Below are 14866 nucleotides of genomic sequence, written 5' to 3'. Positions count from 1 at the left end.
GGAGTTACCAAGAAGGTCTGATTTCAGTTGGGCTTCCATTTCAACATTAGAAAGCCCCCTTTTGTGTTATACAATGATATGATGTCAGTTGCTAACAGCTACAAAAACTGTTTGAAATTTTCAATTATTTCTAAACTTTACAGCTTACAGAATGTGTTGTTAACAGTTTATGTTGCTTTCTTTTTAATGACAATAGTAAGCTAATTAAACTTTTGTTCAATGGAAACCTATTTTAACTGCAAGATTTAATGTGAGTATCTTACAATGTGGATGTAACTGTTTCAGGAAAAGTGTATAAAATAAGGGAAAGGAAACCACGTAACTGACAGTGGATCAATGTGGGGGGCACAGAAATATGTAACAGAAACAGCATTCACACTATCTTTAGACTAGTGTTGGCTCTTTTTTCTAGTCAAAGTACATATATTCACTCACACTCACACACACACACACACACACACACACACACACACACACACACACACACAAAATCACAGTCACCTGAAAGCATACTCCTGTGGCCATGGCAAAACTTTTTTTTTTTTTTTTCCAGGAAGAGAAATGACTCAAGCATGGGATCAAGGTTCAGTGATGATCTGGCCAAGTTGTGTAGCAGAACACTGGCCTAATCCCAGGGGCAGCGACAAATTGGACTGTATTTATCACAACATGGCCGAGCACTGTGCTCTTTAGTGTAGTCTACAGAGCTGGTGTTGTCCTGCTGCACATTTTGATGGAGCCACGCAAGTGCTTGCGCAGCTGCATGCACTGTTGCCTTCCATTCTGAGCTGGTTACCTTCAGTGGGTATGTCTCACCAGGGTCATTCTTGAGGTTAAACACAAGTGGAGATGAAATATGTGATACTGAAGGACCAGTGCGGCCACCACATTCTGGGGAGCCACCTGTACAAATAGATAATGAAATGTTGGCATAAGGTCAGCTACTAGTTTTCACAGAAGCAATTTTGAACAATAACCACAAGAAAAAATCAAAACAATGCAAAAGATTATAAGCAAATTAATTCTGCACCTACAAACAACCAACAGTTTGACAATGTTTAAATTTTAGAAAACAGTATGTGTATGAAGGCTGATGCAAAAATTATGGTAGCTCCTCAATGTGTGAGACAAAGTGAGCAAAATGGCACATTGTAACAGCAAAACTAGAAGCATTCCTATAAATCTTTTTTTAACCAATACAAATATAAGTTTTGAAAACCAGTTGGCAAGTAAACTTAAAAGAAAAACTGTAAATGTTCAATGAATTTTCTTCCTCCCTACAAAATGGATTATACAGCTGTGGACCCAATCCAAGTAGCCATCACATGGAAACACATCAGCAATATTTAAAAACTGATTAAATATCACATGCTGATTCAACATACACAGTCACTAAATTATTACCTCAGTTATGGTCACCTCACTAACCAGCAGAATTAACTAAATGGCTACAAGACAGCATTACAAATTATTAAGTTGACTTGGAGCATATCAACAGTATAGCAAATAGCAGTAAGTATACTATCTTCTCACACGTTACCACAGATAGTGCAGAGCAAGAGGCATTCCTATAAACTACTAGCAACAATGTGTCTTGAGACTAAAGTTTGCACAATTTTGCTTCATCACATGGTGAGTGTTGAAATTATCTGTGCTTATTTTATGATTTTGCTTCATCACATGGTGAGTGTTGAAATTATCTGTGCTTATTTTATGATTTTACTTATGGTGTTGTACATGAATGGTGTGTACTTGAAATTTGCAGTGATTTGGTCATGGTAGGAGTTCTTGTTCTTTTATCAAAAGGAAATTCACTCAAGAAACCTGTAAAATTATGAGACAGCATTGCTGGCTGGTGCTTACCATCAGAAGATGATATATTTAATACTGCCAGTACAGATGGAAGAGTACATGGCACCCCCCCCCCCCCCCCACACACACACACTCTCACTCATTCATTCCCACACAACCAAAATGAATGACAGCATCATATTTGTTAGTTCCTTCCTTTGGAAGGAGAGAAATAGGAAGGGCAGGTAGCTCAGTTTTCAAGATGAGAGGGATGCACTGGTATTGGGGACAAGGGGAGGTTCTACTCCCAAAAACTATCTCATCTGTATGACAACAGATGTTTGCTGAGGTTAGTGCATTCAGTCCACACATTTGTTATTTAAATTTAGGTTCATGAATGAGTTTGTGTTATATGACTGCTATAATAAAATATATTTGGTGGAATCAGTGAAATCAGCTCATTTTGTGGGCATTTGAAGGATTTAAGAGTTTCTCTAATTAAAATCTACTGTGCTTGGTATCAGCCTGATGAAACAACAAAACATGGCACAACGGGTACAGGCACTAAGGGGAGCTGAAGATGAGGCAAACATTAGGATTTTGGCAACAGGTACATACAAATCCACATACTACAAGAGAGCAGTTGACCATCAATTTCAAACATTGCTGCTTCCTTGGTGGTAACAGCTGGCAAAAATGAAGAAACCACTCACCTAAAGCTGACTTTTTCCAGTTTAATACCCCCTCCCCTCCCCCCCCCCCTCTCTCTCTCTCTCTCTCTATCTCTCTCCCCCCCTCCCCCCCCCCCCCCCCCCCACACACACACACTCTCACTCATTCATTCCCACACAACCAAAATGAATGACAGCATCAAATACACTTAGTAAAAATAATATTTTAATTTTCTGAAAATTTGTCACCTGTGAAAGACAGCAATATGTGAACCTTGTTAGTACCTGTTGTAAAAACAAAGATGTTAATGTTTTTGAAACCATTACATTATAATGGAACAATGTAAAAAAGCTTTCTTGGGATTAAGTCTCATAGATGATTAGGTCTTGATGGAAGTTAGGTCTTTTTTGATCATTGTCACTGGGCTGTATTATTAAATGTGAGTCTAATTTACATGTGTAGACTGAATGTCCGTTAAAGTATAAAAAAATATGTTGTTACATTAAGAATATGTTATGTGATGAACCTCTTCCATCTTAGATAAAAAGAAAATTAAATGGAATTTGGTGCGAGTGAGATAATTAAGTACAGAAGCTTTTCATTTGGTTCATGATTATTTCAAAAGCCAATTTGTGTGGAATTACTATTCGCATATTACATACATTAGAACCTGCAGTCATTTATTTTCACAAAGTCCAATAACTTTTCTGAATGCAATTATTCTGAATGGAAATTTCATTTCTTTTCAGTCAGTAAAATACCAAAAGAATTGTTTCCATGCTAACTGTGGATTGTAGCTATTTAGCATTATAAAGGAAATAAAAGTGAACAGTATTATTAAAGAATAGAAAATCCAGGATGGAATGTAACAATATAATGAAAAGGAAATTTGCTAGCAGACATGCGGAGTTGCAGAGGCACAGCATAAAGACTGTCAGAAAGTCAGATTTCGGCCAACAACACCTATGTCAAAAATAGACAACATGCACACACACACACACACACACACACACACACACACACACACACACACACACACACTCGTCTCTGCAGCCTGGCTCCAGCTGCCAGAGAGAAGGCGGAGACTAGTTTTTTACATTCCGTCGTCAACGAGGTCATTAGAGACAGAGCACACGCTTGGATTAGGGAAGGATGGGAAGGAAATCAGCCATGCCCTTTCAAAGGAACCATTCCAGTATTTGCCTGAAATTATTTAGGGGAATCATGTAAAACCTAAATCAGGACGCCCGGGAGCGGGTTTGAACCATCGTCCTCCTGAATGCGGGTTCCATGACCTTACTGACCACGAAAGCCTTTCTGTGACTCAGCAACTATCCTTTTTCTTATCTTGAACAGTTTTACTATCATTCTTGACTTTTATGAAAGTAATTGAGATTAAACCAAAGGTATAATTTTACCCCAGTTCTCTTATCATGTTACCACCAAAGACAGATTCAGAATATAAAGTCAGTTTCTCTTCATCACAGGTGGCAATGTTATAGCAGCACTGTGAGGTCACCCTCTTGGCTGTTTGGGACTCAAGAGCTGGCGCCTGGTGGTAGGGACCTTTGTTCACCTTTAATCACATGGATTCATCTCCTGTAATCTGCCTAACGTGGTTTGCGGTTGCAGCCTTCTTGGCTGCCATATGGCCTAGTGACTTTCTCATGAACACATATTTTCCAGCACCTGTTGGAAATAAACTCACAAAATGACTTGCAGGGAATGCAATTAGTATAAAAAAAGCCTGCATTCTGCTCCTGAGGCTTATCAGCTATCAGATCTGAATGGTAACACAGTTCTGTAGAGCTCTTAGTAACTCGCTAAATTGGCGTGTTAGCAGGCAGCCCTCCTGGATGTAGGAAGCAAATTGATGGGTCCTCTGGGTCAGAGATGTTGTCTAAAAGTGGTCAACATTTCTGGAACAAGAAGCTAGTTGCTCTTCATGATACACAATGATGTTTTTTGCCTATGGGATGCTTGTAAGAAATCAAAACTGCATTCTCAGATACAGTTGTGGAATTCTGATAATGTAGTCAATTCCCAGTTTTCAAGGCAAGTGTTGCAGCTTAGTGAACACGCACATACTTGGTAGGAAGAGGCCTCATATTGGTGTGTGGAGACATTAGTTAGCTGGAGGTGGTATTTAATGAGAGAAACAGACTTGCTGAGGGCTAACTGAAGACAATAAACTACATTTCTTTCCATGGAAATTGTAAGTTTGTTGTTTTGTTTGGCAACTGACCTACTGACTTTGAACATGCAGTGATAATTTTGACTATGTTTATCGCAGATGCTTGAGCACTGTGCTGTGTGTGGCACCATCTACAGTGCTGGTGCTGCCCTTCTGCTTACATTCATGCAGCTACGGAAGTGCCTACTCAGCTGCATTGACTTCCATTCTGTGTTAATTACCTTCCGTGGGTATGTCTCACCGAGAAGATCCTTGAAGCTGAACACGAGTGAAGATGAAACATGGGAGTAGAAGGAAATGAAAGGGAGGCAGTAGTTGAGAAGAGTGCGAGCAGGGTTGTAGCTTATCCCAATGTCATTCAGTCTGTACAATGAGTAACCAGTAAAGGAAAGCGAGAGAATTTTGGAAAAGGAATTAAACTTCAGGAGAAGAAACAAAGCTTTTAAGTGTTACTGTTGGCATTGTAATTCTGTGAGATGTAACATATTGTAATATTATAATATAATTTGTGATGTTTGTGATCTCTGTTAGTGATTACAGAGTATTCCAGAGGCAATATGAAGTAGCAATTCAAACTGTAGTTGTATTGTAGTCTTATTTGCCAGTTAACTGAAGTTATAAAACCAATAAACAGCCATTTTACAAGGCCATTTTTTTCTTGTTCCTTAACCGATTCAGTCAGAAGAGAAGGGACTTTTATTATACTGTAGAAATAAAACAAACTGACAAAGTCAGAAGAGAAGATACTTGTATTACATAGAAAAACCTCATTTTTACATTTTCCACTTTTTACTTTCATTTTTGTCAGTCTTAACAGAACCTATTCCCTCAATACAATGTTTTCCCATCATTAACAATACTGTGTTACAACATTTGCCACTTTTTAAGTTTTCATGGTGAAAAATTCTCTTCGCTGATGACAGAAATATCACAGTCACTGAGAAAACAAGAGAACTCCTTGCTAAGAAAGCAAATGAAATTCTCAGGGAAGTTTATGATTGGTCAATAAGCAATAAAATGATATTGAACATAAAGAAAACTAATGCCTTGAATTTAAGTTTGAAGAGGAAGAATGACAATGTTAAATTAAATGTAGATGGCACCTCTATAAACTGAGTAACAAATGCAAAATTTCTAGGAATGAATATTGATTCTCAGGTGAAGTGTTGTGAACACACAAAGGTACTTGCAAATAGAATGTAATCAGCATGTTATGCCCTTGGAATCCTACCATCAGTGTGTAACATGCAGTATCTTTTAGTTACATACTATTCATATGTACACTCAATTCTTAGCCATGGTATTCTTTTTTGGGGAACAAATGCACAAAATATGAACACAGTTTTCAAACTCCAAAAAAGAGCCATAAGAATAATAACCAAAAATAGTAGTTGAGCTCATTGTAAAGATCTGTTCAAAACACTGGAGATTTTAACTGCTTCATGTGAATACATTTACCAGTCAGTTATACACATCAAAAATAACATTGGTAATTACTGCACAAACAGCTCTGTCCATGACCACGCAACACGAGCGAGACTCAACTTACATCTATCAAGCAAAAATAAACATAAAACTCAAAACAGCATTTTCTACCAAGGAATAAAACTGTACAATAAATTGCAAAAATACACTTATTAAAAAAGACAGCTAAAAAGTACCTGTTATGCAGTACTTTTATGCATTGTAGGATTACTTATATAAAACAGAGCAGGGGTTTGATAAAAAAATGTTATACAAATAAATAATAATAATGATTATAAAACATCCAACATTCCACATAACTCCTTCACATTATGTTTTTTTCCTTCTTTTTTTCCTTTCTATAAGTACTTACCCCCAAGCTATGCATAGCACAATACTAACACCTCTTCCTCTTTCTGAGCTCAACATCTCACTCATTATAAGGGATGCTGACTCAGTTTTTCAGGATAGCAAATGGGAAGTAGCAGTACAGAAAAAGGCACAGAGACCACCAGTGTGTGTGCATTTGTGTGTGTAGTGAGTGAAGTGTTATGAAACAAAGTGTGTATAGTGTGTGCAGTGACTGATAGTGAGATATGAGTGAACAGTGTGGCATTACATTATTTAATAAGTTATTTATAAAAAATCTAATGATTGTCTCTAACTAGAAGTCCGTAAATGTGTGTGTATACGAATTAGCTTATTTTAAATTGATCTAAACTTGTAAATACTTTTACATGTTCTATATCCTTGTAAAAAGAGATCTAGAGATGAATAAAGCTGCTACTACTACTACTACTATTACTACTACTACTACTTTGACATTATAACAATGGTTAACATTGATTTTTATACAGATTTCTGCAAAAAGTGCATCGTATTCCTGCTCAAAGCCAGCCCTGAAACAAAGTAGAAAACACAGGCTACATACAAAGTTATTGATTGTGTAATGTAACATTAGCACAGTAAGCAAGATTTCCAGTGTCAGTGTGTTGGGTCACGGCCACATGTGCTATAGGTTCACAGTATTTGGAAGGATGGTGCTGAGTCACTGCCTTGATGAGAATCACAGTCTGACAACCTTCCTTCTTCTCACTGCATTGTATTACAACAGCTTTAATTTAATTTCACAGTCATTTATGAAAATACAAGCCTTATTTGAACATGGCAGTCTCTATAATAGGCTTTCACAAATTGTTGTTACTTCTATGTGAAACACGCTAATCCATACTAGGCATGCAGTCTTAGGTTGGTATGATCTTATGTCAGATGTAAACATTCCTGCTCAGTATGCTCCTTAACATCACAGCAATTTCCACCCTCTTTCTCATCCAGGATGTCCTAGAGCCAAGTGACCACCTTGTCGACTACAAGCTGTAGATTTTGTGACTGTTGTTCTCTGTTTACAAAGACTGTCAACTTTAGTGTTTTAATCAGTATTGGGTTTCAAGTTTTATTTAGCACAATTTTATAATGATTCTCAATAATAAGTCTCACATTAGAACATGAATATGAAAGACTTTTACTTCTGTGTTTTATTTACACCACTGGACATGATCAGAATGAAGAAGGAAACATGCGTGGGCATTTGCATGTGTCAGTGCTTTGCCATTTCCTTTGTGGCTGGTGCTTTGTATACAGTGGAGAAACAAGTATAGCTAATTGCTATTAGGAAGATCAAAAACAATTAATTATTTCAGATTTTTTAAATAGACAAAATTTAAATTGTTTTATTTTCATATTTTGAACAATGTAAAGAGTATGACAATAAGAGCAATTTATTTATTTTTGCTTGTTGTTTTTCCTATGCTTTCCTGTAATCACTTTCCAGAATTTTGCATTTTTTTGGGTCACTCTACTGAAAAGTGTAAAAAGGCAGTTTTACAGTACTATAGTAATAAAACTGTTAATTATCTGAAATTCATAATACTCCATTATTGATTATTAGAGATCCTTTCACTAAAAGTCACCATTCAGATCTTAAAAGATACTTGAGAATTTGAAGTATAGAAAAAGAAAAATGTCAGTATTTACGAAGTATAATGTATTCATGTTTCTATATGGAGTGGCTATTACTTGAGACTGCGTATGCTCTTACTTATTTTGGTGATAAATCGAGCCAGCAAATTTGCAACCTACCTCAAAGAATAAATAATGTAATAAATTTCTACCGAATTATTTTATTCATGCCAAGCTTCCAGACAGGACAAGCAGATACATCATTACTTATTTCTGGTTGCAAATACATGCCACATTATACAGAGACAGCAAATAATGTGGAAGATATGTTGAACATAATGGATGGTATCTTGAAAAGAAGTAACAAGAGTGACACCAACACAAATAAAACAAGGGTAAGGGAACATACTCAAATTTAATCAGACGGTGATGTGGGAATTAGATTAGGATATGAGATATTACAAGCAGTAAATGAGTTTTTCTATTTTGGGCAGCAGAATACTTGATGATGGTCCAAGTATGAAGGATGTATCACACACTTGGGCAATAGCAAGCAAAGTATTTCAGAAGAAAGTAATTTTGGAGAACATTTGTCATGGAGAAGAGTGGTTTTTCTTAGTCCTTTAAGATGAACGTGAAGAGTTTTGGCCACAAGAAACGTCTTTTTTTTTTTTTTTTTTACCGGTTTCAGTCAGTTACTGACCATCTTCAGACCTCATCCCATGTTGGTAGGTGGTGGCAGTGAATGGAGCAGGCACTATGAACTCTAGGTATCTAAGATAAATCTGAGTACTAGAAAGTGTTTTCTGAAAGTATTTGCCTACATTGTAACTTTTTACAAAAGTGAAACACAGACAATAAACAGTACAAATGAGAAGAGAATGGAAACTTTTGAAATGTGGTGCTCCAGAAGAATGTTGAATATTAGATGGGTGGATTATGTAACTAATGAAGAAAAGAAATGAACTTTATGTCACACCTCAGCTAAAAGAAGAGGTGGTTGGTAGGACACAACCTGAGACATTGAGGAATTGTCAGTTCAGTAATTGAGGATTGTGTGCGGGTGAGGAGGGGACCATTTGTAGCATGAGGCCATATTTTGACTGCAGTAAACAGGTTCAAGCTTGAGCCGCAGTACTCACACATTGTAGTCACTTAGCTGTGCAGGCATATACGTACTCTATAGACCTGAATAATAATTTATCCGAAAACCAGAAACAGTTTTTTTACCTACTTATCAATAACTCAGCACCTCAAGTATTCCATGTATTGCCACCTTTACTCTTTTGATTGTTTATATTCTGCCAAGGACTTTCCATTAACATATTAATTTTAAAATACACTCTAAAACAAAAACAAAAGATACACCATGAAGGAATTATCCAAATGGGATGAAATAAATAGATGTGATGTGCATGTACAGATAAATAAATGATTGCAGTTTCAGAAAAATTCAATAATTTATCCAAAGAAAACGAGCTTCACAAATTGAGCAAGTCAGTAACACGCTGCTCCACCTCTGGCCCTCCCTCCTCAGGGCACGCCAAATTCTGTCCAATTGGCCCATTAGACCGTAAAAATCTGGAACTGGTTGGGGGGAGGGGGGCTGCTTATTATACTCCAAATGTTCTCAATTGGGGAGGGACTGGTAACATTGCTGGACAAGGCAATGATTGGCAAGCCCAAAGACAAGCAGAATAAACTCTTGCTGTGTGCAGGCAGACATTATCTTGCTGAAATGTAAGCCCAGGATGGCTTACCATGATGGGCAACAAAACAGGGTGTAGAATATCATCAATGGGCAGCTGTGCTGTAAGGGTGCCATGCGTGACAACCAATGGGGTGCCATGAAATGAAACGGCTCTCCAGGCCATCACTCCTGGTAGCCAGTCCACATGCGGGTGACAGTCTGGTTTGTTATTCCACCACTGTCTAGGGCATCTCCATGTCTTTTCTGGTCATGGGACTCATCACTGAAGACAATTCTTCTCCTGTTGATGAGATTCCGGGCCAAATGTGCATGACAGCACAGCAAATGGGCTTACTGTTGTACAGAGATCAATGATAGTTGGTGCAAGGAGCACCATAATCTCATCCCCCTTTCTGTGAACTGCCTATTAATGGTTCTTGTGGTCAGTGAAGCACCACGTGCACATCAGATCAATGATGATGATGATGAATCCAGGGCTCTTGAGTACCTCTCTGATGACTGCTCAGTCCTCTCATTCTGTCATCTCTCTAGGTCGAATGCGTCCTTCTTGATGCTGTATTTGACCATGGTTCACCCATTCATGCCAATTTCATTGAATAGTGGCATATCACTCCTACTCAGTTGCCAAGCCATTCACTGATTACTCCAACCAGCTTCTTTGGGCCAGCTACACATCCTATCTCAAATGCTGACATCTGCATATATTGCTCACATGCCTGTCTGTGAGGTATAGTTACTGCCCAACCGAGTACACTGAATGAAATTCGCAAAGACTTTGTGCCCTAGTATCAATGAGCCCCTTGCCAGTACTGTCCCCACAATTGCACTGCAATGTCACACATTCTTTCATCAGCTGCTAAAGTTACAATTTTACATTGATACTTTTATGAATACCAGTTTGTGGCTAATTTATAAAACTCCTTCTTGGTGTTAGTAAAGCATCAAAGGTATTCCTCAAATAGTGTTAAATAATCGTCAGCTTACCAGAGTAGTATACAACTTTGTACTCCTGAATTCTTACTGCCCCAATTTCACCTTCTGGTCCTGCTGCTCCACTATTGGGGTGAAATAACACCTGAAATAACCATGTAATGTTTTCTTAATAAAGCTTAAATACTTTGGTATGGAATTCTACACTCACAGCAGCTATTTCATTAAGAGTTAAAAGCTGATAACACTGTAGATCATTTGTCTTTTGTCTTGGCATTATTAATTTTGATGTTTAAATATAAACTTTCATTTACACATACAGATTTTTCTCTTTATCCTGTTGACCTCAAAACTGAGTGCAAATCAGTGAAAAAACTATCATCACATCAAAATTTTAAATAAATTAGAAAATTCCTGCTCCCTAATTAAGATTAGATTAGATTAATACTAGTTCCGTGGATCATGAATATAATATTTTGTAATGATGTGGAACGAGTCAAATTTTCCAATACATGACATAATTAAGTTAATTTAACAACATACTTAAGTTAATATAACAACTTTTTTATTTTTTTGTGTTTTTTTTATTTCTTTTATTTTTTTATTTTTATTTTTTAATATTTTTTTGTTTTTTTTTTCTTAATTTATACCTAAAAATTCCTCTATGGAGTAGAAGGAGTTGTCATTCAGAAATTCTTTTAATTTCTTCTTAAATACTTGTTTGTTATCTGTCAGACTTTTGATACTATTTGGTAAGTGACCAAAGACTTTAGTGCCAGTATAATTCACCCCTTTCTGTGCCAAAGTTAGATTTAATCTTGAATAGTGAAGATCATCCTTTCTCCTAGTATTGTAGTTATGCACACTGCTATTACTTTTAAATTGGGTTTGGTTGTTAATAACAAATTTCATAAGAGAGTATATATACTGAGAAGCTACTGTGAATATCCCTAGATCCTTAAATAAATGTCTGCAGGATGATCTTGGGTGGACTCCAGCTATTATTCTGATTACACACTTTTGTGCAATAAATACTTTATTCCTTAGTGATGAATTACCGCAAAATATGATGCCATATGAAAGCAATGAATGAAAATAGGTGTAGTAAGCTAATTTACTAAGATGTTTATCACCAAAATTTGCAATGACCTTTATTGCATAAGTAGCTGAACTCAAACGTTTCAGCAGATCATCAATGTGTTTCTTCCAATTTAATCTCTCATCAATGGACACACCTAAAAATTTGGAATATTCTACCTTAGCTATATGCTTCTTATTAAGGTCTATATTTATTAATGGCATCATACCATTCACTGTACGGAACTGTATGTACTGTGTCTTATCAAAATTCAGTGAGAGTCCATTTGCAAGGAACCACTTAGTAATTTTCTGAAAGACTGTATTGAGAATTTCATCAGTTAATTCTTGTTTGTCAGGTGTGATTACTATACTTGTATCATCAGCAAAGAGATCTAACTTTGCCTCTTCATGAATATAGAATGGCAAGTCATTAATATATATTAAGAACAACAAAGGACCCAAGACTGACCCTTGTGGAACCCCATTCTTGATAGTTCCCCAGTTTGAGGAATGTGCTGATCTTTGCATATTATGAGAACTACTTATTTCAACTTTCTGCACTCTTCCAGTTAGGTACGAATTAAACCATTTGTGCACTGTCCCACTCATGCCACAATACTTGAGCTTGTCTAGCAGAATTTCATGATTTACACAATCAAAAGCCTTTGAGAGATCACAAAAAAATCCCAATGGGTGGTGTTCGGTTATTCAGATCATTCAAAATTTGATTGGTGAAAGCATATATGGCATTTTCTGTTGAAAAACCATTCTGGAAACCAAACTAACATTTTGTTAGTACTTCATTTTTACAGATATGTGAAGCTACTCTTGAATACATTACTTTCTCAAAAATTTTGGATAAAGCTGTTAGAAGGGAGATTGGACGGTAATTGTTGACATCAGATCTATCCCCCTTTTTATGCAAAGGTATAACAATAGCATATTTCAGTCTATCAGGGAAAATGCCCTGTTCCAGAGAGCTATTACACAGGTGGCTGAGAATCTTACTTATCTGTTGAGAACAAGCTTTTAGTATTTTGCTGGAAATGCCAATTCCATGTGAGTTTTTGCTTTTAAGCAAGTTTATTATTTTCCTAATTTCAGAGGGAGAAGTGGGTGAGATTTCAATTGTATCAAATTGCATAGGTATGGCCTCTTCCATTAACAGCCTAGCATCTTCTAATGAACACCTGGATCCTACTATATCCACAACATTTAGAAAATGATTATTAAAAATATTTTCAACTTCTGACTTTTTGTTCATAAAGTTTTCATTCAATTTGATGGTAATATCGTCTTCCTGTGCTCTTGGTTGACCTGCTTCTCTTTTAATAATATTCCAAATTGTTTTAATTTTATTATCAGAGTTGCTGATTTCAGACATGATACACATACTTCTGGATTTTTTAATAACTTTTCTTAATATAACACAGTAGTTTTTATAATGTTTGATAGTTTCTGGGTCACTACTCTTTCGTGCTGTCAGATACATTTCCCTTTTTATAGAGAACAGTACACTAACCTACACATTAAGAAGAAATTGTCCACAGCTCATGGTCTAGTGGTTATTGCTGACTCTAGACCAGGGGTTCTTGGGTTTCATTTCCGGCTGGCCAGGGACTTTATTTACTCAGGGACTGGGTGTTGTGTTATCATCACCATCATTTTATCGTCATCAATGTGCAAGTTGGCAAAGAGGCATCAAATAAAAATACTTGTACTGGGTGACCAAACAACCCCACATGGTGTATCCCAGCCAATAACATCATACAGTCAATCATTTATTGAGAAACTGGCACCATATTATTATCTAAGCCAGACCAACATTTACATAAATCCTGCATCTAAGTGGTCATATCCCAAGTCATAGAATGTTACTCTCTTACAGGTTATTCAGTCTTTTTCTCATGGTTACCTCCCTCTTCCAGAGAACTGAATGCGGGACTAGTCCGGAATCTTTTGCCAAAGATGGTTCTTCAATTACAGGCCACATGTCCTGTGAATATACATTTCCATTGCCTTCTGCATTCTAATGCCACTGATTATTGCTGATTCTTTTGCCTTTACGGACAGTTTCCCACCCAAAGGACAAGAGAGTGCCCTGAATGTCTGTCTGCACCTCCACCCTCTTTGACAAGGCCAATGGGTGACTTCTTATGCCAGAAGTCTTTGGCTCCTATGGCTGATGATTATTATTCAAAATTTGAACAGTGGTGGGGTTTGAACTTGGAGCTGTGGATGTTTTGATTATTCTAAATATTTTGTAAAGTGCATAAATGCTGCAGAGTATTTCTAATCATCTTTGCAGTTGCTAAAACAATGCTTATTTACTTCATCATAAGCATTTCATTTTATTCACTGTGAATTTTGTCAGTGGTATGGAGTCAAACAAATTTGCAATTTTAGTTTGCTTCATGATAAAAAATGGTTCTGTTTTCAGATTACATATCACAGAGATCCATTCCACCTGTAAGCAAAAGTCAGATTAAAATACAGTAAGTAAAAGTCACACTTCAATATCTTTTGAATTAAAATGTTTTTAAATCTAGAAGTGAACCATAACTATAAATATGTTTGATTCCAGATCATTGATAATGATTTAAATGAATAAAATGAAATGCTTATAGTAAAAAAAAAGTATTCATTTTTTAGTAGTTGCATGGATGTATTTGAAGACCTAAATGAAATAATACAACAGCTATTGGTACTATTGAATGAAGTAGGAAAGCTAGAAAATCTGAAAAGGAAACTGCTAAGGCTGAATCTAGGTATAGTGGGGGTCAGTGACATGAAATGGAAAGAAGACAACAATTTCTGGTCAGATGACTATAGGGTAATATCAACAGCAGCAAAAAATGTGATAATGAGAATAGGTTTTGTTACAAATAGGAAGGTATGACAGAGGCTGTTTGCTGTGAACAGTTTGGTGATATGGTTATTCTCATCAGAATCAACAGCAAACCAACACCAGGAACAACAGTTCCGATATACATGCTGTCATCACAAGCAGAAGATGGAGAGATAGGGGAAGTATATGAGGATATTGAACAGGTAATTCAGTACAT

At 36.5% G+C, this 14866-nt stretch overlaps 1 protein-coding gene across 3 annotated transcripts in view; it reads right to left on the bottom strand.

Moving 5' to 3' along the window:
- Nucleotides 1-475: 475 nt before the first annotated feature.
- Nucleotides 476-14866, bottom strand: part of LOC124595065 (arylsulfatase G-like) — a 130870-nt gene continuing 116479 nt past the window's right edge. For all 3 annotated transcript variants that reach the window (XM_047133643.1, XM_047133644.1, XM_047133642.1), the window contains exons 9-11: nucleotides 10776-10866; nucleotides 610-903; nucleotides 476-536 (exon numbers count right to left, since the gene is read on the bottom strand). In XM_047133643.1, coding sequence (XP_046989599.1) covers nucleotides 626-903; nucleotides 10776-10866 — 369 coding nt within the window. In that variant the 3' untranslated portion in view covers nucleotides 476-536; nucleotides 610-625. The remainder of the gene's footprint in view (nucleotides 537-609; nucleotides 904-10775; nucleotides 10867-14866) is intronic.

This window comes from Schistocerca americana, chromosome 2, assembly GCF_021461395.2.
Source record: "Schistocerca americana isolate TAMUIC-IGC-003095 chromosome 2, iqSchAmer2.1, whole genome shotgun sequence".
NCBI classification, from domain to species: Eukaryota; Metazoa; Arthropoda; class Insecta; order Orthoptera; family Acrididae; genus Schistocerca; species Schistocerca americana.
The sequence above is the reverse complement of the archived record's forward strand: the minus strand, read 5'-3'. Positions and strand labels throughout refer to the sequence as shown.